This window comes from Symsagittifera roscoffensis, chromosome 3, assembly GCF_963678635.1.
Source record: "Symsagittifera roscoffensis chromosome 3, txSymRosc1.1, whole genome shotgun sequence".
Lineage (NCBI taxonomy): Eukaryota > Metazoa > Xenacoelomorpha > Acoela > Convolutidae > Symsagittifera > Symsagittifera roscoffensis.
Window position 1 is genome coordinate 16,809,034 of NC_087064.1, and position 25,135 is coordinate 16,834,168.

Here is a 25,135-nt window from a genome sequence, read left to right on the forward strand (position 1 = left end):
AGTTGCCAAGTCGGGTAATTTCCTCGTGCTGTCAGCAATTTTCAATCTGTATCTCGCCTAAATGGTTCCGGCTTATTTTTATTGACCTAATCATCTCATTTTGTGTCGCTTCAAAGGCAAATAATGATGGAAAATGCAAAAATTTGACAAATTAAGGTAGTTTTCTTGCAAATCTCATAGTTTTAAAACTTAATTGCTCAAATTTTTTTATGATAACAGTTTCCTTCGTTGATATTTTGTTTTTTTGCTCAAAGCGTCTGTCCACCTGTTGTGCTGCTGAGTGAATACTAAAATTTTATTTTATATTGGTGATTGTTTTGGACTAATTTTCTAAAATTATGTTCATTTTCCCCATTTTCTACTTGTTTTTTCCGTCTCATTTTCTAGTCGCTAGTTTGCAATGCTGTGCTTGCGTTGTATCGCAAGTGATACGAAGTTCCGCTTCGCGTCTGTATAAACTCTGATTTTTCCTCTTGAGGAGGTCTTTCAGTTTAAAAGTTTTGTGTTTAGCATGGCATCGATTGAGGGGATGAAAAAGTTTTTTTTTGCTGTTGATTGACCCAAGATGGATTGACCCAGAATTCAAATGCGTTGAATTTCAATATGAATAAATAGACTTTGAACATCAAGAAATTTCTTGCTTACTATTTTTCCTTTGGCTCAACAAGCGTCTCCCCAAATTTTGTTGGCTTAATTACCGCATTATGAGTTTAGTTTTAATGGTAATTCAGCATCGGTTATCGTGTTCTTCGGAGTGTTATTCTGAAAATTAAATTCGTTAAATTTTCGGAAATTTGTGCTGGATGTGGATTTCGACTCTTTAACAAAAAATTTTTGACCGAATTTTATTGATTATCTGATAAAATTGGATGCCCTTAAGTGAAACGAAAAAAAGTTTTTCAACTGTGATTATTTTTTTCTTAAAATTTTGGAGTTTCAATTTGGGATTAATCATTGAGCCTGAAGTCGTTATTTTTCTATTAATTGGTAGCGTAGCTCATTAATCAGTCCGACTCAGGAGTCATTTCAAATTGAAGTAAGACAAGTTTGTTGAAGCAAACTTTTGCTTAAACGAGCGTGAAAAATAAACTATTAATACTTGAAATTCCGTGGGGCAAAATTTTTTTTTATAACTTGTGTCAGTTTTGTCAAAAATTACAGCAGACACATCAGAGAGCAGTTGGAACATTCAGAACATCGCCTTGATGTGAGCAATTTTGTTTGGTCTTTTGTTGTTGGATTCAGAGAAATGCATCCTTTTCTGGAAAAAGCAATAATTACTTCGTACAAAGTATTAACTAGGTTTGCTGGGAAGGTTATAGTTGTTATCACGTTCAGGACTTCGTGGTTTAATATCAAAATTTAAACACTGCATAGTTATAGGAAATGTTGCTCAAGTTTTTGCGGTTTGAAGCAATTTGATCGAAAACGCCATTTTTATCATTATTTTAGGTGTGGCTAAATTGAAGTTAACCATCAAATTCGGAGGATATCAAGAGCTTATAGTTGATTTCAAATCTGTTAACTTTCGCAGTTTTTTTCCGTCGCTTTTCATTTGATTTTATGAGTTAAAAGTTAAGCTGAAGCTCATATATGCAACAAATTAGCAAATAAATTGAGATTCTTTCATCAACCTTATTTCCATTTTCGTTTATTTTCCTCAATAATTTGAAGCCAACTCTACTGTGAAAAGCGAATAACGTACACCACCACAAATATATTATGGAGGAAGAATCAAGCTGGCAAATCGAAGATTCGTCTAACAGCCACAGTGAATCACGTAATTATGACGTCATAATAGTAGGTGGGGGAATATCTGGTCTGGTGGCTCTCAAGTATTGTAAGGAAGCGAACATGAGCTGTGTGCTCCTGGAGGCCACTGACAAACTGGGGGGTCTGTGGACATACCGGAAAGACATGGACTATGGTGCCATGAGTTTCACTCACATCAATGTATCAAAGGTAGGAGGGAGTTAATGAGTTTCATTGTTCATCGGTAAGAGGGTATTTTTCATTCGATATTAATAATGGTGGTATCTGCGAATCGAAGAGTATATGAAAAGTTGTTCAGCCTGCCTAAGCATAGTCCATTTCTCTTAGTTTTGCAGGCCAGTTTTGCTTTCTAATTACTAAATGACATATTGCGGGACCAATCCTTATAAAAGTTTCTAGAATGTCTTTAAAGGAGACGCTTTTATGGCCTGCACGATTAGTCACAAGTGAAAAATTTCTCACTGATTTGAAACCTAAATATGGTACAGATAGCTTCGATTTGAACTATGTTTATGTAAAAAGACTAACGCCATCCATAGTCCCGACACTTACAGTTGTTTCAAGAAAGTTTCGATGAAAAATACTTTCTAAAATGCCTTGCTCTAGCAAAAAATATTCCATTTTACAAAGAAGGATGACATTCCCAGCCAAAAAACTATAGACCCATTTTATTGTTTCCTGCACTTGGTGCATTTAGAAAAACTGTGTGGAATCCGGAACCAGTTTGTCATGAACAAATCATAATATATGTGTTTAGTAACTTAAGATGTCGCGGAATCCCCAATTGTAAGTGGAATCCGCAAATTGTAAGAGGAATTCGCTAATTGTAAGCAGTTTCCGCAAATTATAAGCGGAATCCGCATAAAATTGAGAAATCGACTTACATTTGCGGAATCCGCTCACATTTGCGGAATCCGGAACAACTACCTATAATCGCTCGTTCCGGAATCTGCAACAAAATCAATGTGCCAAAAAAACCTACGTTACAGCTATTTTTTACGCGGAATCCACTGAAATTATGTAAATGGAATCCACTTACGTTTTGGAATATGTTTAAAAACTTGTCTCTGGAATCCAGGAACATACAAACACAAAATAGTTTGGCGATCCAGTGCACAGTTTGGCCTCGTAATGATTTAACAAAATCAGTTGAATCAATTTTGTTGACAAGCTCAATTTCATGAAAATTCAAATTTCACTACCGGGTACTACTCAAACTTTTGTATGTATAATAATAGAGTTTTACTGATGATTTTCTGCTGTTGGTTTTCCGCAGATGATTTTTCGGCTTCATGGTTGTCGACTTAAGCTCTGTCGGTTTTGTTTCCAAATTATCTAGATCTTGTTTGATAAAAATAGGTAATACGAAAATGTATGGATTCGTGTTTTTATATATATTTTAGAAGATTTCTCTCCTTTCCTTGTATACCTTCATAATTTTTTAGTCTCTTTTTACCTTTACTTCATTTTCTACAGACTTCCAAAAAGCGTAAACGTATGGGGTGAACTTTTAACCCATATTTTTTAACCCATATTTTTTTCCAATTTTTCTCGAAAACTACCCTCCCAATTTTGAAGTTTTGGATTCCACAGGAAGAATGAGTTGCGAGAAACTCCCCTGCATTAGCGACTACGCTCAAATTTTCCCACGCCCAAATATTATGGCGCTCGGAAAAGTCAAACTTTCGTTTTCGTAACCGTTTTTTGAAAACTTTTCTCGAAAACTACTCTTCCAAATCTGAGTTCATGGGATCAATAGAGATAACAACTTATGTGGAACCTCCGTGCATAAATGGTTCTACCAAATTTGTTAACATAAAATTTTATGACCCCTCGGAAATATTTGAATTTTTGATCGATTTTTGAAACTTTTCTCGAAAACGACCCTCCTAAATCTGACATTTTGATTTCAATCAAAAAGACGGGTTGTGTGAAACTACCCTGGTTAAACGGCTCTGCCTGAAATTTTCAAACGAGAAGTTATAATTTGAGGAAAAGCCAAAAACTGTGATTTTTTACCGTTTTTCAAACTTTTTGACTTTTCTCGAAAAATACCATCCCAAAACTGAGATTTTCAGTTCAAAATGAGATCGAGTCGTGAAAAGCTCCCCTGCATTAGCAGCTACGCCCAAAAAGTCTTACAACGGATGTTATGGTCCTCGGAGATGTCAAAGTTTCCATTTTTGACTGTTTTTTGAAATTTTTTGACTTAAGTTCTCGAAGACTACCCTCCCAAATCTGAGGCGGCAAAAATATATTAGCAAAATCGCACTTCGTTTAACTTGTGGACCTAATCTTAGTTTTTTATTTTAAAAGTTTTTTGAGTAATTTTTAAAGAAAGAATTTTTCACCTATTTTTTAGTTGAAAACAAGCCATCACCTTGTGAATTGTGCCATTTTTGATTGTTTCGTTTTCTTATATGGCTCATTTTTGCATCCGTACGTTTTCTGAGAAAATGTTAAACAAGTACTTCCAGCTTCAGCCGGTCTCTCGTAGGATTTCTTCTAAATTAAAGTTTCAGCTTGATGGATGGCTTCAATTCTGTCGGCTTCTTTACCGATTTTTTTTCTTGGAGTGTAGTATTTTTGAGATTGATAAGACTCTGAAACCAATTTCTTCACTGCAACTTTGTTCAAAGTTCTGTTTGCTAAATTTTGAAGCGTCTTGGTGCACTCATCATATAACAGTTGTACCACTAGTTGTGCGAAGCTCAGTTTCCGCCTCTGTGTTAAAAATAACCCATTTGGATTTAGAGCAAAAAGAAGTACCATAGATGCAGTGGTGACAATGATTAAATTTTTAAAAATTCAACTGGAAGAATCAAAACGAAATTATGCAATGTATTTTCCTGGATCTAAAAAAGTTTTCGACACAGTATATCACGAGTTATTAATTCAAAATCTTGGGTTTATGCCAGGTCCACTCCTCTTCATTATTTTTTAAATGAATTAAACCCTGAACAAAACGATACAAAGACATTTTTGTATTCCGACAACACTACAATATTAACAATCACTTCACAGAATTTCATTCGAAAAGAGCATCAAAAAGCATTAGACGACACTAGTAAGTCGCTGGAGAACCATACACTTTCTCTTAAAACTGACAAAACGAAAACAGTTACATTCAAAAAAGCAGACGTAAATTAAATTTTGAGTTTCAAATGAATCAAACGGTAACTGAAACCAAAAGTCAATTTAGGCATTTAGGTATTACCATTGACACTGGTCTCGGTTTTAACAGTCACGTAGAAAGTTTTAAGAAAAATTTGAACAATTTCTGCGCACAATCTATCAGCTGCGCAAGACTTTATCATCATCACAAATGATACCAGTTTTGAAAACTCATGTTCAGCTTGTTATTCGAAACGGGGTATTGATTTATGGCTCCATGTATATTACTAGACTCAAAAATCTTGATCAGACTTTTAGTAAACTGCACAGAACAATAATTCACAAGAAACAAATTTTAACTGAGTGTTATCATCTATACAGTGCTACTGATTTACATCTCTATGAACTGTTTCAAACATTAAACAAAGTAATTAGTACTGAAAACTCTGTCGATATACTAAGAATTATAATTTCGCTCGAAGATCTCATCAAGCTAAGCAAAAAAAACCAACTGCTAGACAGATAAGTACACAAGAACACCGAAAACTCAATAATCATACGCATTAGGAAAATCTTCAGTGCCTCACTCCGATATCATATTGATTTTAAGGAAACAATATTTAATGCCTCAACTACAGGAAATAAAAAAATAAGTCCCATTTTTTTTCGACAACTTCATAATGGAAAATCATGATTTGACAAGTTTTGCATTTAACTGATATGGCGAATCTCATATTCATCTCTTTGGTGGTGTATTTGACAAAAACTTAAATACTTGGTTTCCTTGTTTTTCAACCTCAAAAGTTATTCTGTTCATCAACAGTGTAATTTCCTATCAACGTTTTAAATTTAATTTAATTACATATAGATTTTGACCTTTTACATTTTTTGCTACATCTACTGTTTTTTTTTTGGTCAGCATTGAAATTTTTTTCCGCTCAGAGACGTTTGAAAACGGACTTATTGGTCTAAAGACGTTCTCTCAGCCTTCACTCTGGGATATAGTTGTTGCTAATATCGCTAGCTAGTCAACAAATTTGTGAGCCTGATGACAATTTGTTATTAATGTTAGTTCATGATTGGGATTTAAAAATTTTTTTTGCGCCTTGACGTTTTATTGTGTGCACTCTAATTTCTTATGGCAATTTTTTGCCATTTCCAGTACAACTATTGTTTCTCCGACTTCCCCTTTCCCGACAGTCAGTCAGACTACCCCAGTCACTCCGTCTTCTCACAGTACATCAGAGACTACGCTCTCCACTTCAATCTGCTGGATTTCATCCACTTCAACCACAGAGTCACTGCAGTAAAAGACGAGGGAAAAGAATGGAGACTGGAGGTGGAAATAAGTCATTCAAATTCAGGTAGATTAAATTTTGTCCGGATACGGGGGGAAGCTCTCATGTCAGAAAGATGGGAATAGCTTTCTAATACCTGATAACTGGTAAGGTACTCAATCTATATCAAAAAGTGTGGGGGAAATGTCAATGTGAATACAAGAAGGAAATGATAGCTGATATTTTAACCATAATGTTGCAAAACGTTACAAAAACAGAGCAAACAACATTAAAAATGCAAAAGAAGCAACCACGCTTGATCGTACTAAAAAAGAACCTGATTTCTGGGGGAAACTTTATTCTGGTGCAGTTTCTTAGGTAGTTGGTCAACTGAAAAATTTGGCAAAAAAACAATTCCGAACGGTCATTTCTTTTTTGCCAGATGCTAAGATCCTCAAAAGCGACAAACTGCTCCTGGCAACAGGCCATCACGTCACACCCAAATATGTCCAGTTTCCAGGAATTGACACATTTCCAGGAAAAATCATTCACAGTTGTGCGTATAAAAATGCACACGTTAATCAACTGGAAGGAAAATCAGTTTTGGTCGTGGGCATCGGAAACAGTGCGGTTGATGCGGCTACTGATTTGGCGAATAGGGATTGCAAAGTTCACCTAAGTACTCGGTCTGGTGCCTGGATAATCCCAAATTACATACACGGTCATCCAACAGATTTGTACGCCTCAAGGTAAGACTAAACTAAGACATGAATAAAGTAATAATTTCAATGTTTCAAAGTTTGCACTCGAGAAAAAGGATCCATAAAGAGCGCAGCTCATAGCGTCGATCAGCTGTTGGTCACATACTGAAGAGCCGTCATGCAAGTTTGGGAAGCGTTGCCTCAAGATTCCGTTGCCACGGATAAGTACGAAGCTAAAACACAATACACAATAGGATCTTTAACTATTTCACCTCTATTTGTAAAAGGGGGAGATTGTTACTAGGTATAAGTTTCACATATGTTTAACCATTGAATTAGTTCTCTACATGTGTGGCAATTCGTTACTTGTAACGGTGGCAATTCGTGGCAATTAAAGAGATCCCATAAACACATTAGTTTTTCCCATATGGAACCAGATGTAAACTATATTTATTATTTGGTTATAAATTGGATATTTTATCTCTATAAAATATTTAATATTAACCAATCACGATCCATCTAACTAACAACCCACTTATTTGTAAGTGCTTAAATTACTTGTAATTTCAGCACCAGAGAGATTTGAATTTAACTTAGAAATTAGTTACCTCTCCAAGAGAACTTTAGCAATCGCAATAAGCCAGTATACTCTAGATCTTTTGAGCCTAGCAGAGACTAGTTAAACACCCTGAGACTAGTAGATATAAGAGTAAGATTAGGATCGGTATTAGACTAAGAAGTTGCACGAATCTATCCGGCCGAAAATAAGATAGCGTGACGAGCAGACGGTGTACCCTATCCGAAATTACTCTATGAGTTACACATAAAAAATAACTCATCTGGTGCGACCATAAGTCTCGATGAAGACCTTAAAAAACAAATTAGTTTAGAACTAACAGATAGATTAGAATTAGACAAAAATATTATCAAAAATGTTACATGATAATAATCTAATTGAACTGTCTCTACGACTCAATAGATCAGAACCGCTAATCCGCACAATAATAGAACTACCAGGCATTGGAAGAAGAGCTCGAACAAGCGACGATCTACGACTACGAAGGAATTTACCATTACGTTTCATGGTCGTTTAGGATTTTATTAACAAAGAATTTAGATTTTCATTTGCAAACATAAAACCCTCGAAGAAAAAATCTTCAATCATTACTACAGGCGCTAAATCCTATTTACTATTGTACAATAACGATTTATAAAAACATCTCAAATCGTTTCCTCTAAATCTGCAGTAAAATTAAAAAAGATATCTGAAAAATATATTTATTGAAAGAAAAAATAAAAAATTAGTTGAAATGATCATTAATTATTAGTATATACAAATCATCCTGGCATGGCATCCCCCGCTTCATCACTTAAACATGATAGCAAACATTTAAACCACTAATATCATCAAACACTAAAATTTTTATCAAATAAATTTAAATTATCTTTAAAACCTTATCTAAATTTTTATCTTTCTTTCATCTCAAATTATTCAATCTTAAACTAGCTCATCAAATTCCCTTGGATCTCCATTAAAATTTAAATTAAAATCCCTTTTATATCATTAAACATTATATACTGATCATCAAGGCCTATCCTTGGATCAAAAAAAAACAATTTTGTTCTCCCCCACCCAATAATAAAGTGTCTAACGACCTCAAACGTCGATTCACAACCCAACTCTTTTTAAAGACCCAGGACTAATAGAAATTTTTCAATCACACTAGCCATTCAAATTAAGCTAAACAGTGAAGAACTTTGGTTATTCATCCTTCACTTAATCCCCCCTCTTACCTGACCCAGGCTAAACCTTAAATCTTAGTAAGTATTAAAATAGTATCTAACGAACTACCTGTGTTCTAATTATACCTGAACCTTGTGGATTGATTAACTATTCTCCAACCCTTGAACACGATCACTACCCCTAAGTAAGATTAAGTAAGTTAACACCTTAACTTAGAATAGCCACGAGAATGTAAAAATCATTCTTCGGAATCGATATATACTTTTCTCTCCAACCCTACATAAAAGACCCAAGTTAGACTAACCAAAAAATCGTAAGGACTAACAGTCTATGTTTTAAAATCACTAATAACAACCTTGCACCCTGCATCCTAAACCTTATGTCACTGAACAATTTAGGAAATAAACAAACAATCGTACTACACAATTTTAAAATAAATAACGAAACATATGATCTTGTAATTACACCGCATAAACAAACAATCGAATAAATTCGCACAAAACGTCAAACAAAAAAAAAGAAAAATTTTAAGTAAGCAAAGACAAATTACACGAAAAAGATTTTCAAAGCATAGAAACGCAGTCTCTGAATCAGAAGTCAGCGATTTAGATGCACTCTACAAACTAAAAGATACAGTAAATAAAAACCATCCAGTTCATGATCAATTATACTTTTCCGATTCAGAAGCTACAACACATTCATCAAAACAAGGAAAAAGAAGAATAAAAAAAGATATACAAAAATAAACCAGTACGTTTATACAGTTGGAACCAACCAATCAGACACATTGAACATTACGCACTGACAGTCATAAAACGAAAAAATGAGCAAAGCCCAAGTGACGAAAGTCCAGACGAAGACTCTGTTTTCCCATTTATCATCTTTTCGCTCACTGAAGACAGAGGACAAACACAATTTTGTCATAATCTAATCGCAAATATATTTGAACAAGGAATTAGCCCATGTAAAGCAGAATTCCCAGAACTAAAAATCAAAAGACAAATTGTCGATCATTACATAAAAAGAATATGTAACTTAACACAACAATATGGAATTTACACCATAGAACTCAGTACAACAAGAAAAGTCCATGGCAAATATGTTATCCAAACAGATGATGTCGATATAGAATTTTCAAAAGTATTCACAGAATACATTAAAAACATACAACATCAAAATTCACAGAGAGCAAATACGTATTTCACTAACGATGTTTTTGCAATAATATATAATTATTTATACTAGAAAAAAAAGAAACCGAAAGCACATCACCGGTTCAAACATCAAGACACACAAATGTAAGAAATGAAATTGCGGCATTCTCAGCATTTTTAAACACAATCCGTGAAAATTTTTCAAATAACGAAATTTCACCAAATGTTAAACACGATTTACAAAAAATCTTAGCATGGTTTATAATTGACTATTTTACCCACAATATAGATTCAATTGCACAAGCAAGAAAAAACTTTAGACCCCAGAGTACAAATGATGACACTGTCATTGCAGAACAATCAGTTTACGTTTGGGACCCTGAATGGTCCCATCCATTATTTCTGAACATTCCAATAGACATCTCAAGTCCAGCAATCAGTACAATAACTATTCACAAACATTATATAAAAGTAATCCCACTAATAATAGATGCAACACTTTTAAACTATAATTCATTTTTACCTATAGACGACAAAATAATAGTTTAAATTCAACTCTTGTACAACAAGAAAACTTAAATGGAACTAGAATTCTTACACAACAAGATATTCAAACACCATCACATTTTATAAATGAAGAAATAGTTGAAACAATTGTAACAACCACACAACAGAGTGTTTCACCAATACATCCAAAATTTACAACGCCAAAACCAAAGACTTCAATGTTACCCCAAGTAACATTACAATCTACAGTTAAACCCTCGGTTGCTCCAAAATACTCACATATGGAATTCCAAACATTTACACCAATGACGAAACCACCGCAAACACAAAAAGTATTCACCAGAAGTAATTTTGCAGAACACAATTATAACTATGTAAATAGATCGCAAACATCTAAACCTCCTCGTACAAATCAATATAATCGTTCATTTTCACAACGACAAAATTCCCAACAACACACATCAAATTTCGTAAATTTTATTCATAACCCACGTATTCCAACAGAATCAAGTGAAAGCTATCCATTTTTTCAACAGAATAAAAATAGTAAAAAACCATACCAATATAAACAAAAAACACCTTACTATACACCTAATTATCATTCATCAGATGATGACGAATTTCATGACCAAAGCCATCAACAAAATTTTCAAAACCAAAGACTCCAGTCTCATCACGTAAATCAACCAGATTTTTTTGAACCATATACACGAGAACAACATATGCGACAACCTAGATCAAATTACGAACCTCAAAATAATAATTTTTATTCACAAAATCAAGCAAATACCAATACATTTGGACCAACGCAAACGCAAAACGAAATAACACTACCATATTATTTGCAACAACATGAGATAACAAAAAACCAACTGACAAATTTTTCACAAATGCCAAATGCCGCTGAATCACTACAAATGACTATGAACCCATACCTCATGGGTCGATTATCAATAACATCAAACAAACCACTAATGGTATTCACAGGCACAGACCCTGAATATTCTGTATAAGACAATTTAAATGCAGTCACAGCAAATTTAATTTTAAACATCGGACCTGAACCAATTAATACACCACTCCATCAAAATTGGATACATAGACGCACAGCGTTAATCCAAACAACACTTGATGACGCAGCTCAGAAATGGTTTTCAGTTTTACCAATAGATATAAAAACAAATCGGAAAAGATTTATACAAGAATTTTCAAAAATGTTTGATTCTGGAAGAAATAAACAACACCAAAGAGTTTTATGCAATGAAATTCGCAGACTACCAAAAGAAACAATTAAACAATTGGCAGTTAGAATCGAAACACTAGTTCGAAAAGCATATTCACTAAACACTCATGATTATAAAAACACGAAAATGACAGAAATTTTAATGATGACTCTTACACACCAATTAAGAAAAATAGCTGTAAAAAAAGAGCATCACATCCTTCATCAATTCGAGAACCAGATTTCAGAAAACTAGTTGACAAATTAGAACAAGCAGAAATCACAATGAAACTTGAAGAAACAGAAAATCTTAAACTATAATACGTTAATAGAATCGAAACAAATACTACACAAATAAACAACATACACGATTCAGATGTAGACCTAACTGAACAAATCACTGAAATTTTGAACATATATGAGAAAAATCCCAATTTCAAAGGTAAACCATCCTTTAAGAAATGGTGTAATTATTGTCGAAAATACGGACACAGCATAGCCGAGTGTAGACTAAAACAACAAGATAACCAAAAAAAACCACAAAAGTACAAAGAACCGGATAAATCATTCTATCAATACATGAAAAAGAATCAAAAATTACCAAACAAAAATATACATAGTAATAACAGCTCTGGTAAACCACTCCCAAATAATTCAAATTACTCAAGAAACCAATCGCCCTATAACTCTAATTATAGAGGTAGATCACCAGAACAACGAAACTCACAAAATTTCTCACAAAATAGATATAACCGATCAAATAGCCAAAATAACCAGTATAGAAACAACTATTCACGATCAAATTCAAACAGAAGAGAATTTTTTGAAACCAGTTCCCATTCACATTCTAGGAATAGACACTATTCAAACGATAGATCACGTAATTCGTCATACAATAGAAATACAAACTACTCGAATAACAGAAACCAACGTTACCAAAACAATAGATCAAGAAACATTTCCTACAACAGATCTAATTATCAAGGAAACAATAAAAATTACTATAATAGGTCACGAAACAACTCACAAAATAGGAGTCCCAACTATAACAATCGAAGAAATTATTCTCAATCCCCTTATCGAAACAACAATCGTTACCCTGATTCCCAACACAAATATAGAAGTAACACACCGAAACATCAGCGACAAATTTATCAGGAACAAACAACTGAAGAAACAACTTCAGATACTTCTGGTATTGACAACACAGAAAGTACCAAACTACAATTAAACCACAACAGACAGCGAAAGTGATACAAATAACACTATCTCAGTTATTATGATCACAGTCGAAAACGACTACGAACCCATTATATACGAACAACCCTTTAGTTCACACATTTACGAAAACCAATCGGAACTTCTTCAAGACTACTATACTAGACCCATAAGAAACGATGTATCAATTGAACAGAATGTAAACGAAATAAATACAGTAGTCAATAACGAAAAACAACGCTCAAGTACAAATCACATTTGCCAAAAAATACAAAAAGAACAGCCAAGAGAAAAAATTTGGACAATCTCATTTCTCTTAGAAAGCCCAAAAAGTAAAGAATTTCAACCACTAGATCTTGAAATAGATTTTTTAATTGATTCAGGAGCAGAATCAAATATTATTAACATCCCTACTTGGAATGAAATCAAATCGTTACACCCAATCCTAACACCTATAAAGACTGCCAGTAAATTAGCAACAGCACAAGGATCTAGAACAATGGAACAAAATAAAATACTAAATAAACCATTTAAACAAACATTTCACATTACAGACATAAAACACAATATCGTTGGCATACCATTTATAACTAAGTATATTCCCACAATCAACATTTTGAATAGCAAACTCCATATAAAAGATAAATACACAAGGACAAAAAACACAACATCCTTAACATTCTTTCAAATATTAAACAAACAACCACAATTTTTCTCCAAGTTTTATCCAAATTACAATCAGGAACGAAATTACTTGAAACCACTATCAGGAAATGTATATAACTTTTCAATCAAACAAGTCCACCAGTACGATAAAGACCAAAACAAACAACATCTCTTTATGTCAGACCTTGAATTTAAACACATCCATACATTTTTTCGAAACACAATTTCATCCATAAAATACATGAATCATTCAAACTCAGATATTATTTCATTACACGTATATAACAATTCACCATACCAGATAACACTACCCTTAGAACTCTTAGGATACTGTGAAACAAATGCTTCAACTTCACCCACAAATGAAGTAGCATATCGAGTCAATAATATATTACAATTACTAGATATATGTCAATCAACAATTCTTGATGAAGAATTATCAATACACAACATAATAAGCAACGAAAAAAGAAACACTGACTACTTCACAAAAACACCATATTTTAAACCAACGAAAGAACAACAAAAGTTTCTAACAATTTTTAATTTTCAACATTCCCAAATAACACAAAAAAGAATATCCAAAAAATTACAACCACTTCGAAAAGGACCATAACCAATAATTGATAAACCTACTGAAGTAACATACAAACTTGCTTACTCCAGCAAGAAAGAAATCATACAACACCGTAACAATCTTTTACCTTATTATCCCAAGGAATACGCACTTCACGAATTAACTCAATTATATTCCTTCACAGGTCTACACATAGTTCAAAATAACCCTTAAATAGAACAAAATCAACATGTTAATACTACCAAAAATACAAAAACAATTCAACAGCAGAATATAGACTCTCAAAGATCAAACACACCAGAACTAAAAATACCTCAAAAAGAAAGGAAAAATAGAAAATTAACAAAAAATTTTTTACCACAAGATCAACAACAAAAATCCGAACATAGAGAATCATCACGTCTTAGAAGTCAACCACGGAAAAACTATACAACATTCATCCCACACTCTAAAATATTAAAGAAAGTTGAATTTCAGAAACAACCTTGATTTAAGATTCAGGTAAACATTCTTTGAAATCAATCTACACCTTCACATTTCTGTAAAAACATTCTGAAAATAACCTCGATCAATTCTACTTCAAATTCAACCAATAGAAATCGTTCAAATTGTCACCTTTCTATCTCTAACACAAACTTATTTAGCCGATAGAAACTAACCTCTCCAGGCATATCTATAACTATAATTTTACAACCTCCAGGTCAAAAAAAAGCAACTCGCTAAAACTTGACAGATAAAATAAACACTACTTCAATATTATAACCCTCCCATATCAGATTATACAAAAATCAACAATATTTTCCCAATTCAGACCTCAAAAGTCCCCCAACCAAAAATGGCAAACTAGCCTAAAGTAAAAAAGACCCATAATCTTTTGGCCTAAAGTACAAATATTTCAAAGATACCCCCATTTAATCAACAAATGAAAACAATACTATGAAGACCTCCCGAACACCAATAAAATAGCCCTCAACAATTTTTGCTTAAACTCAACCCATTTGTCAAAAAATCAATAAATATTCCGACCACACTTGAATTTCGCCTCAAAACTTTAAAAAATAATCAACGAACAAATCACTTCGTAAATGCTTCTTTCCATAACAGTTGATCACATAAAACAAAAACTTCTAAACCTTTTCACAAAAATTTTCAATCTATTTCAACTTTTGATATACTTTTTAATTGAAACTTTTGAATTCATAATAATAATTTCTATAATTTTTTGCAATCTGTTTTTAATTTTCTATTCTCTATTTGAAATATATCTCCAACTCTCCCAAATCCTTGACCACATCTACAGGTACGAATACGTATAATCTATCCAAATGATACGAACTATTTTCAGTCTAACAGAAATTTTTCTTTTATTCATAAATTTCCTCACGTTTTTAATCTCCCTCATCATGACAATGTGCAGATGTTTAAAAAAGGCAATAGTCACCTTTGCCCTAGCAACCATCCTCTTGATACTCTTTATTGAAGAATATTATAATAAACACAAATTTTCCAGAAAAAATTCAAATTCAGATAACTTTCCAAAATTGCTAATCAACCACCACCGAACCAGCCCCCACCAACCACATCCCAAGAAAGTCCAATAACACCTACAACTACAAACAATCCTCAAACATCAACACGCATTTCTTTTCAAGACAATCCATACACCTTTGAAAAACGACACGCACGCTTATCAGAACCACTAGAACCAGTTCATCGACAAGCATCTTTAAGTGAACCAACATATAACTTATACCCCACCTTGCAACAAGACCTCAATCAAGTTAGACATATTAGCCAAAATCAAAATACATCTGAGATACATAGACAAATTATACATCCGCGAAGAAATAGAAATTTTCAAACCCCCAGAGTTCATTTTAATATACCTCAATCACCAACACCAACTACCTCAGAACTTCCAAGCAGTACACTACGGGAAACTCCTACACTTCTTTCACAACAAAGCATCTCAAATATACCCTCAGACTACCTAGGTTCAACCCCCACATCACAACAAATCCGAGAAAACCCTTTTAATCCCACAGACGCCACAGAAAGTTCACCATATTGGACAACACACTCAGATACACATGGTGAACCGACTATAGTAAATGAACCAATAGATATTTCTTCTGATACAACACTATCATCATTACCGGAAACACTCTCACTTCCGTCAAAACCATCAATAAGTCAGGTCTCACCAACACTTTTCCCTTTAAATTTTCCAAACAACCTCGACGCTAGATACCGAGAACAATCATCGTCAAATAACCCTTTACGATTAGATTGGAATAGTTTCGTAGCACCTCCCGCACTATTTGGACAACATCAAGAAAGTAACCGACTCCATAGTTGGGCACTTAATTGATTACAATATAGACAAGATATCCACGAAGATATCCGAGAACATAACATTCAAATACTTCAACAAAACAGTCCTCAATTAAAGTTTGAAATCACAGTCAAACTTAATAATATTGTTCAACACCCTTTTCCTCTAAGTCCACCAAACATAACAGCTCAATCACTACCTCCTCCATTAATAAAAACTGAAGTAATATATAAATATGATAGATACACTAAAAACACAATTGGATATATCACATTTTATAATCAATACTCCGGATTATCATACACAAATATATTTTAAAGTTATTTAAGTTTCAACACATTTTTTTCCTAATTTTTTCCGAACAACATACAAATCCATCCCCTCGTACAGGACCTCAGGATTTCTTAGTAACACACTATGATTGTGAAGAAAACGAACAAAAAACACTACACAAATACGCTATAAACCAAGTAACACAATGCGAATCAGAACCACAAGCTATAGAAAGCACAAATGTAATAGCAACACTATACTCAAAAGACGGATCAACAACATTAACAGGATACAAGTTTACAGCAACATTTTCCGAAAAGAAAGTACATTGCTCGCAAGTCTCAAACGGAAATAAAAACCGACTAGACCACAAATCTTTCTATCAGAGTAATATAGAAAGATTACTACATCTTAACCCTCAAGATTGTAAGAATGAACTTCGACGATTAAACTTAACACAAAACGACGGAACAAATAGAAAACATGTAATTTTTCAAGTTTTCCCAGACTCAGCACATCAAGCAGAACTTGAAAAACACCAAGGTCACATTAGACTAGTCAGAAATTTCCTCTTTCTTGGAACACACAAAAGACTGACATACGATCTACATGATAAACACTGGATACTACTTATTGGTATCAATGATCCCTCAAATTGCAAAGCAGATACAAAAAATAACGGATATCAAGAAATCATGTTTTTTGATTGGAAAATACAACTTGAAAAAGTACAACTAACACGAGATTTAAAAAACGACACAATCCTTTACCAAGGCATTAGGCTTCCTTGCAAAAATGATCCAAGGATATTGCGATCCTACAACACGCACAAAAGCAACCATGGTATGGTTTCCGGAAGAAACCTGCAGAGTTTTCCAAGTTGCAAAAATACACGCTAGAATGATTAAATTTCACCAAAAAATTTTTATTGAATCAATCCCATTCGAAAAAGTAAGCCCAATTGATAGACTAAGTACTAACTTAAGAAACATCCATAATATAGAAAATAAATTGACACGTTTTCAAGTATTTCACGAAACAGAATTTGCATGTAAATACAAAAACCCACTCTACAAAACACAATACTCCGAAATACTTGTTGAATACGACGAAGGTTTCGACATGACCACCGGAAAAAAAAAATTTGACCCCTATGCAGCACATTACCTAATAAACGAAGATACATCATACATCCCAGTGAACCTCCGCAAAAACGCAGGAAATCTTGGTGGAAGACTAGAACCATACGACAGTGAAAGCATACGTTTACAAGAACTATCATTAATGAACAATACCTAATTTGGCGCAATATATTTTGACATTCACTTAGATATGAAATTAGACTACACGATTAGTAGAATTTTCCAAGAAATGTCACTTTCTGAATTAGAAACACTCCATCAACTATGCGAATTAGAAAGAACACAAATTCTACAATCACTCGCATCAGCAGTACTCAAAATACCATACGCAGGATATTTGTTATCCGGAAAGAAATCAAATTTTCTTGCACCAAAAAAGTATAACCACTATATGTTTTCAAAGACAAACGTTGTTACAAACGAATCCCCATATTCTACAAAAATAAAGTACATTTTGTTGATACACTTTCAAGACGAACATTTTTTTGGGATACCACAGTCCCATGTGGATCAGAAAATAGCCACAACGTCGTACAATTAAACACTGACGAAGATAAATGCTATCTACTTACACCATACCCTACACTCATGCAGCCACTAAAAAAGTTTTCACAAGAAAGCATTCGAGCTATTGCTCGCAACCCAAATATCGATTTACAATCAATCGGTATATATTCTAAATCCGATATACAACATCACATTAGAACACAACAGTTTCAAGAACTACTGACACAAATGGACACTATACAACGACAATCAATAGACCAAAATTTACGAAAATTTGCAGAAACAGCAGGATTTTCAGATATTTACGCACAAGATTACAGCGGATATTTTAAAGATATCAAAGATTACATATATTTAAACGGTGAAAAATATCGACCACAAGATATAACACCAATTAATATCTTTAGTTTTGTAAATTTGAAAAACGAAGTTCTATCCTTTCTAGGATGGCCGTATTACATTTAAGAAAGATTGACTATCTTATACGCAATGTTTAATTTTATTGGATTTCTTTTCTCATTATAAAAGGAATCTATAACACATGCGCAATACATACACAAGTAAACAGACAAGCCAGCGTATCAACTATCAACAAATCCCAACACATAAGATGACTCAAATAATAATACAAACGCATGACCTACGGCACCCCATTTGCCAAATAATCATCCATTATCTTTAGTCTCACGAAATTTTCGAAACTTAGCTATCACAAACCCCATGAACTTAAGACCCAGCCACATACAAAGCCCCATCCAACACATGGTGACACAACAACCTTCAAATGACGATACATACGAACAAATCATTGAACAGCCCCATACCACCACTTTTCAGTCTCAAAATAATCACTTTTTTAGCCCACGATGAGCAGACAAGTTGGATCACTCCACCGATCAAACTCCCACCCTGCCAACCTCCAAAATCCACTCCCTATTATACCATTTTTTGCTTTTTCCGCCACCTAATTCACCACAAGCTAACACATCATCCGGCATGAATTCTGACACTAACTCAGACATCACAATTTATACAACAATTTCACAATTCACAATAATTCTGATATTGAAACCCCCGACGAATTCGCCGATTCAGAACCATCCCCTTCTACACATACCCCGACCAGCTCAACAACCTTCTCAAAACCCTCTTTCCGGCCTATACAATCCCATGGCTAACATACATCCCCCTACACTCCTTCTCAAGTAACCCCAACATACTCCCCATTCAATAATGAACGCTCCACCAACAACTCCCCTGATAATACCCAATTTTCCGAAGAACTAGATAATTTCATAAAACTCCAACAACAATTGCTATCTCCCCACACCCTCCCTACTCACCAATTATCATCAACAATAACATCATCAAATCCACCAACACCCACACCAATTTCAGATTATACTCCATCATTAGCTCATTCATCCACTTCCACAGAATCATCCAACAGTACTAACCGTGCTTATAGAACCTTTAAACGTAAACTCCCCAATCATCCATTCCCATCCAAAGATGGAACCACCCGAGAATCATCCAGACTACACCAATACTACGAATTTTCTTCAAATAACCCTACCTTTATATTTCCCCAATATCTACTAAATCAATCTGACTCTAACCCTGAAGCACGTCATTTTGTAGATGAAAATGTATTCTATGTAACACTGTAACCTTAATAATACCCACTCTTCATTGGACAGCTTATTATAATTTCATTAATCCCCTCACGCAACCACTCTATAACACCTCTATCGATATTGAAAGGAATAAAGACGAATTATTCAGATTAACCACAGCAATCTTTCCACGACAATTTACATACGTAGGATATAAAAAAATACTAAAAACATTCACTGCACCCCGCGCTAACGACTATTCAATTGAATATTACGATCATAACATCATCAGATCTAATCAAGACCAATTTCTTGATGAAGATAAATTTGCAAATCCACAAATCACAGAAAAGTTTTTTATTAAATCATCATACATATTCACTTTTAACATACTAGATAAAAAGCATGATCACATTATTTCAGAAGCACTATCAGACATCCAAGCATATGAATCATTTCACATAAAATATGAACATTTTCACTAACCTTTCACTTCCTGACACCAAAAGAACGCGATTTGCACTGCTCACACGACATCATGTTGAGAACTAAGCAAACACATACTTATACTTACTATCGCTTTATCCAAAATCATTTTCATTTACACACACCATCACGCCAACCCCACCACAGATTTCAGTTCATTAATTCCAAATACAGCTCACCCTTTTTTCTAAACTTCACGTATTGCATTAAAAATACTAACTTTCAAGGCATCCTCCGAAACTATCATCCCATCACTCAAATGTATATTTTTTGTCCCCTCACGAAGACCTTCAATGACGAAGAATCCCGACCTCTAATCTTTCCGCATGAATATATTTAACCCATAGAAGTACCCATTTTAGAATTCATTCATAATACTAAATATAATCATAAAATTTATAATCTAATCCAGAACACACCTCATGAATTTGCAGTAGGCACCGAAGAACTAAAAACCATCAAAGCACTGCAATTGCTTTGGCCACTGTTGCAAACTAAAAACATAATACGCATACTAGCAAAACTACTAACTACCTCAGACGCTATTCACGACATTTTCCCACACGGCTTTTTCCCAGATGACTAAAAGGTATTTATGAATTTATTAATTTTCAAACTAACTAATTCAAATCGAACTAACCATTTTATTCAGTAATTCGTATTCTCTTTAGCCTTCACATCACGATCACCTTCAAAACAAGAAAAGACAAATAAAAATATAAACTCTGTTTTCCATTTTAAACTCTATTAAACCAACAGCACTAAATGATGCAGTAAAAGTTAATTCAAAGTAGTAAATTCATTTCTAAATTATTCCCCCAAATGTAGTAAATTTAAAATACGATGCAAATAAATTACCTTTTAACCCCAGAAGCAATAAAATTTCACCTTAAAAGCAGTAAATTCATACGAATGAAATGCAGTACTAACCTTTTCTATAACTTCTTATTAAACGCACAGAAATTTTATCCACACTCGCACAGCTCGCCCACGAAGAATTGTTTAAAATAATGAATTCAAGTTTTAAATTTGCGCTAACAACAACTCAAACAAGCATTAACAAGTTTCCACTTTTACTATAACCCGGTTGGAATGGAATTATATAATAACCAAACTAACCAACGCAGCTTACTAAACACCATAAACCATATGATTAAGAAAAGAAAACCCACGGTACCCAAACCGGATTAAACCAGCTTAAAACTGGATAAATTATTCTTTTGAAGACTATTATTAAGTCTAAAAAAGAAACAATAAAACACCAAAAAGTCGCAAGACAAATCCAAACCACAAACAATGTGATTTTTGAGAAAAGGACACAACCAACGAAACAAAAGGAAAACAAAAAATAAAATAACACAAAAGTTAACACAAAACATGACCCCTTAAAAAACCAGCACGAAATCATACTCCCCTTCCTGGCCTAACCCACCAGAGAGGACGTCCTGAGCATGCTCTATTGCCAGCCTAACCCACCGTGCTACATCCACGCTTTGTGACCACTTCACTATTTTTGACAAGAGGTACTCAAGTGTGAGTAACTCTTAAAAATAACTGATTTAAAACTAAAACGCTTTTGCGAAAACAATTAATCAAAATCATAACTAACAATTAAGAACTAACAAAAATTTATAGAATGTAAATTATAATATGCAGTACATAGATCACGAACAACCACAAGAACGAGCATCCAAAGACTAGACGAGCCCATCACACTCAACCTACAGGATGGCTAAATACAACTGACATGCCGCTCACAATCACAGCTCATAAAGTATTTAGAGTATGACTTGACTTCGCAGAAAAGGACTTCATTGAATCAGACCAATGACCATCTCGATGTTCAAGTATACGTACAGATCCGAGTTACAAGGCATCCCCTCCAAACACGATCTTCACGCCATTCCCAAACCAGATCGAAACACAGTTCTCCACAACCAATCAAGAACAGACGATCATAGCAAACCAACTTGAAATCAGATTGATTTCATTGACAGTCATAGTCTTTGTCAAACGATAACTAACAACTTCCTATCGATGACTCCAGCTTCTTGGAGCGCTCTCCTTCAAGAACAAAACAGGAAATGATGCTCGTCAAACAACAACGACCAACATCCATCCTTCATTACAGATAGAAGATCTAAGATTCAAAACTCTGTAAACCCCGGATGGGTGGAACCAAATATAAACTATATTTATTATTTGGTTATAAATTGGATATTTAATCTCTATAAAATATTTAATATTAACCAATCACGATCCATCTAACTAACAACCCACTTATTTGTAAGTGCTGAAATTACTTGTAACTTCAGCACCAGAGAGATTTGAATTAAACTTAGAAATTAGTTACCTCTCCAAGAGAACTTTAGCAATCGCAATAAGCCAGTATACTCTAGATCTATTGAGCCTAGCAGAGACTAGCTAAGCACCCTGAGACTAGTAGATATAAGAGTAAGATTAGGATCGGTATTAGACTAAGAATTTGCACGAATCTATCCGGCCGAAAATAAGATAGCGTGACGAGCAGACGGTGTACCCTATCCGAAATTACTCTATGAGTTACACATAAAAAATAACTCACATAAGTTCTGATTCTAGGTTTGTCCTTTCTCTGCCATGGAAATGTCTGAACTTCATTCTCGAGTCAGTCATATCCTTCATCTTCGGATCCCCCCACAAGTGGGGACTGAACCCCAGAATGAGAGCACTGCAGGTGATATATGTTACAAAATCTGGCATGTTTTTCCCGTTTTACTTTAAATTTCGCTAGTTAGATTAAAATTGATCTTCTATGACTTATTCGCTGCTCAACACTGGGGAAACTTTTTGAATTTTTAAAAATATTGTCCAAATCACGACTGAAAGGGTTTGAAGATGATATATCACTCGACTCATTCCGATGATTATTTATGGCACCTGGTTTTGCGTTGAAAAAAAGTACATAAAATAGATGAAAAGCTAAAACATAGCCAAACACAAATTTTCTCCCCATTTTCAATGGTCGAAAGAAAAATTATAATAATAAGTAAATGATGATTTATGGGCGTCCAGCATTGATTGTAGATGTTTCACAATTTTGCCAGTTATTATAACACATTGCCATCCTTTAGACCCAACCTACAGTTAGTGCCACTTTCATACATTACACCCAGAGACAATTCATCCGGCTGAAAGGAAACATTCAAGAAGTCCAGAAATCCACAGTCACTTTCAACGACGGAACTCGAGAAGAGTTCGACGCTATTTTGATGTGCACTGGTTATGACATTAATCTAGACTTTCTGGATGATCAAATCAAAAGGATGGTTTTGAATTCAAAGAGGGAGAATGAAATAGAGCTGTACAAACAAGTGTTCAGCCCTCAAATAGGGACACGACTTGGCTTCATCGGATTTGTTCAGCCATCTAGCGGTGGAGTTCTGATGTGCAGCGAAGTTCAGGTGAGTATATATTTACGACATCGCGGGATCATCCATCGCAAGCGACAATTGATAGCATTTCAAAAAAAACGACAATTCGTCGCAGAGCATTTTACCATAAATTTTTTAAAAAAATTTCATGTGCATTGCTGTGGACTTCTAGATTCAAATTTTCCTGATCTGAAATCCAATTCTTACGCCAAAAAGGTAAATTTGAAAATTTCAAAATTTAGGTTAGTCCAGTTTGAATATCAGGAGCATCGAGAAGTGAATCGGTGTCTGTAACAAGCCCATCTTCGAATGTCTTATTAAGCTTGTGAAAAAAAAAACACTTTCATTTGAGCCTTGACATTTTAATCTGATTTTAGGCGCAGTGGTTTGTTGCCCTATGTCGCAACTTAACACATCTCCCTGACAAACAATCCATGATACGTTCCATCGAATCAGACCGCAAGAAGTCCATGTCAAGATACTACGATTCCCCACGTCACACGATCCAAGTGGATCCTATAGTTTACTGCGATGAACTCAGTCGAACTTTCGGAGGCAAGCCAGAAGTTTCGAGACATTTGGGTCTGGCCAGACGGCTTTTGTTTGGAAGTTGTGGACCCGCCCAGTATCGACTTCAGGGGCCGTTTAAAACTGCTGAAGCTAAGAAATTAGTCAGAAATATTCCTATGCCACATATGGCTAATGCATTCTGTGTTGTAGTGATAGTTGTTTCAGCTTTGCTAGTGTTTTGCCTTCACTTTGTTTTTGTTATGTTAATTTAGATCATTTTGATAATATTACAAAAAACTATGTAACTAAAAAAAATAAAAGATTTGTTAAGTACCGGGTTTCAACTCACAGCGAATTTTAGCGCTGAATGAGTACTAATGCATAATTTAGCATTGTTGAGTCAGGCTTTGATCAATGCCTGTTTAATGCTGATTAGCGCCAATTCAGCGTTGCAAACACCCTTAAAATCAGCGCTAAATCAACCATGTAATACCACTGGAGTAACACTGAAGATAGATGATTCAGTGCTGATCCAGTGTTTTTGCTGATTGCGAGGGCTTAAAAACAAGTTATAAAAAATGTAAAAATTGAGGAATCAAAAACATGAACTGTAAAATGAAGAAGCATTGCGGCCATGCATTAGAATTCATCAGTACAAAGTACAATTTTCGTCTAAAAATTTTTAAGAGTCGATGAACTTAGTTCAGACTCTTATATCGGTCGCGATGATTTTTGTTTTAGTTAAGTCGCATAATTTGTTCACGCCCAAACTAATTTTTTTTTGCGGTTTGATTTTTGGTTTTCTTTCGAATTCAATCCATTTTTGTTCAATAGGAAGCAAGTTCCGCTATTAAACAGCAAAAATGTACAAGTAATGATAAATTTGATCAATTTCTGGTT

At 34.2% G+C, this 25,135-nt stretch overlaps 1 protein-coding gene across 1 annotated transcript; it reads left to right on the top strand.

Moving 5' to 3' along the window:
• Positions 1 to 1,747: 1,747 nt before the first annotated feature.
• LOC134841595 (flavin-containing monooxygenase 5-like) lies at positions 1,748 to 24,725 on the top strand. The gene is made up of 7 exons (XM_063857627.1): positions 1,748 to 1,962; positions 6,050 to 6,251; positions 6,607 to 6,913; positions 22,914 to 23,028; positions 23,426 to 23,755; positions 24,103 to 24,396; positions 24,672 to 24,725. Exons 1-7 carry the CDS (start codon positions 1,855 to 1,857, stop codon positions 24,723 to 24,725), a joined length of 1,410 nt encoding a protein of 469 aa, XP_063713697.1. The 5' UTR covers positions 1,748 to 1,854.
• Positions 24,726 to 25,135: the final 410 nt, after the last annotated feature.

Coding starts and splice junctions, on each gene's coding strand:
- LOC134841595 (XM_063857627.1), top strand. CDS start 1,855: ATGAGCTGTGTGCTCCTGGAGGCCACTGACAAACTGGGGGGTCTGTGG. Junction 6,252..6,606: donor AATAAGTCATTCAAATTCAG/GTAGATTAAATT, acceptor CTTTTTTGCCAG/ATGCTAAGATCCTCAAAAGC. Junction 24,397..24,671: donor CTGCTGAAGCTAAGAAATTA/GTCAGAAATATT, acceptor AATGCTGATTAG/CGCCAATTCAGCGTTGCAAA.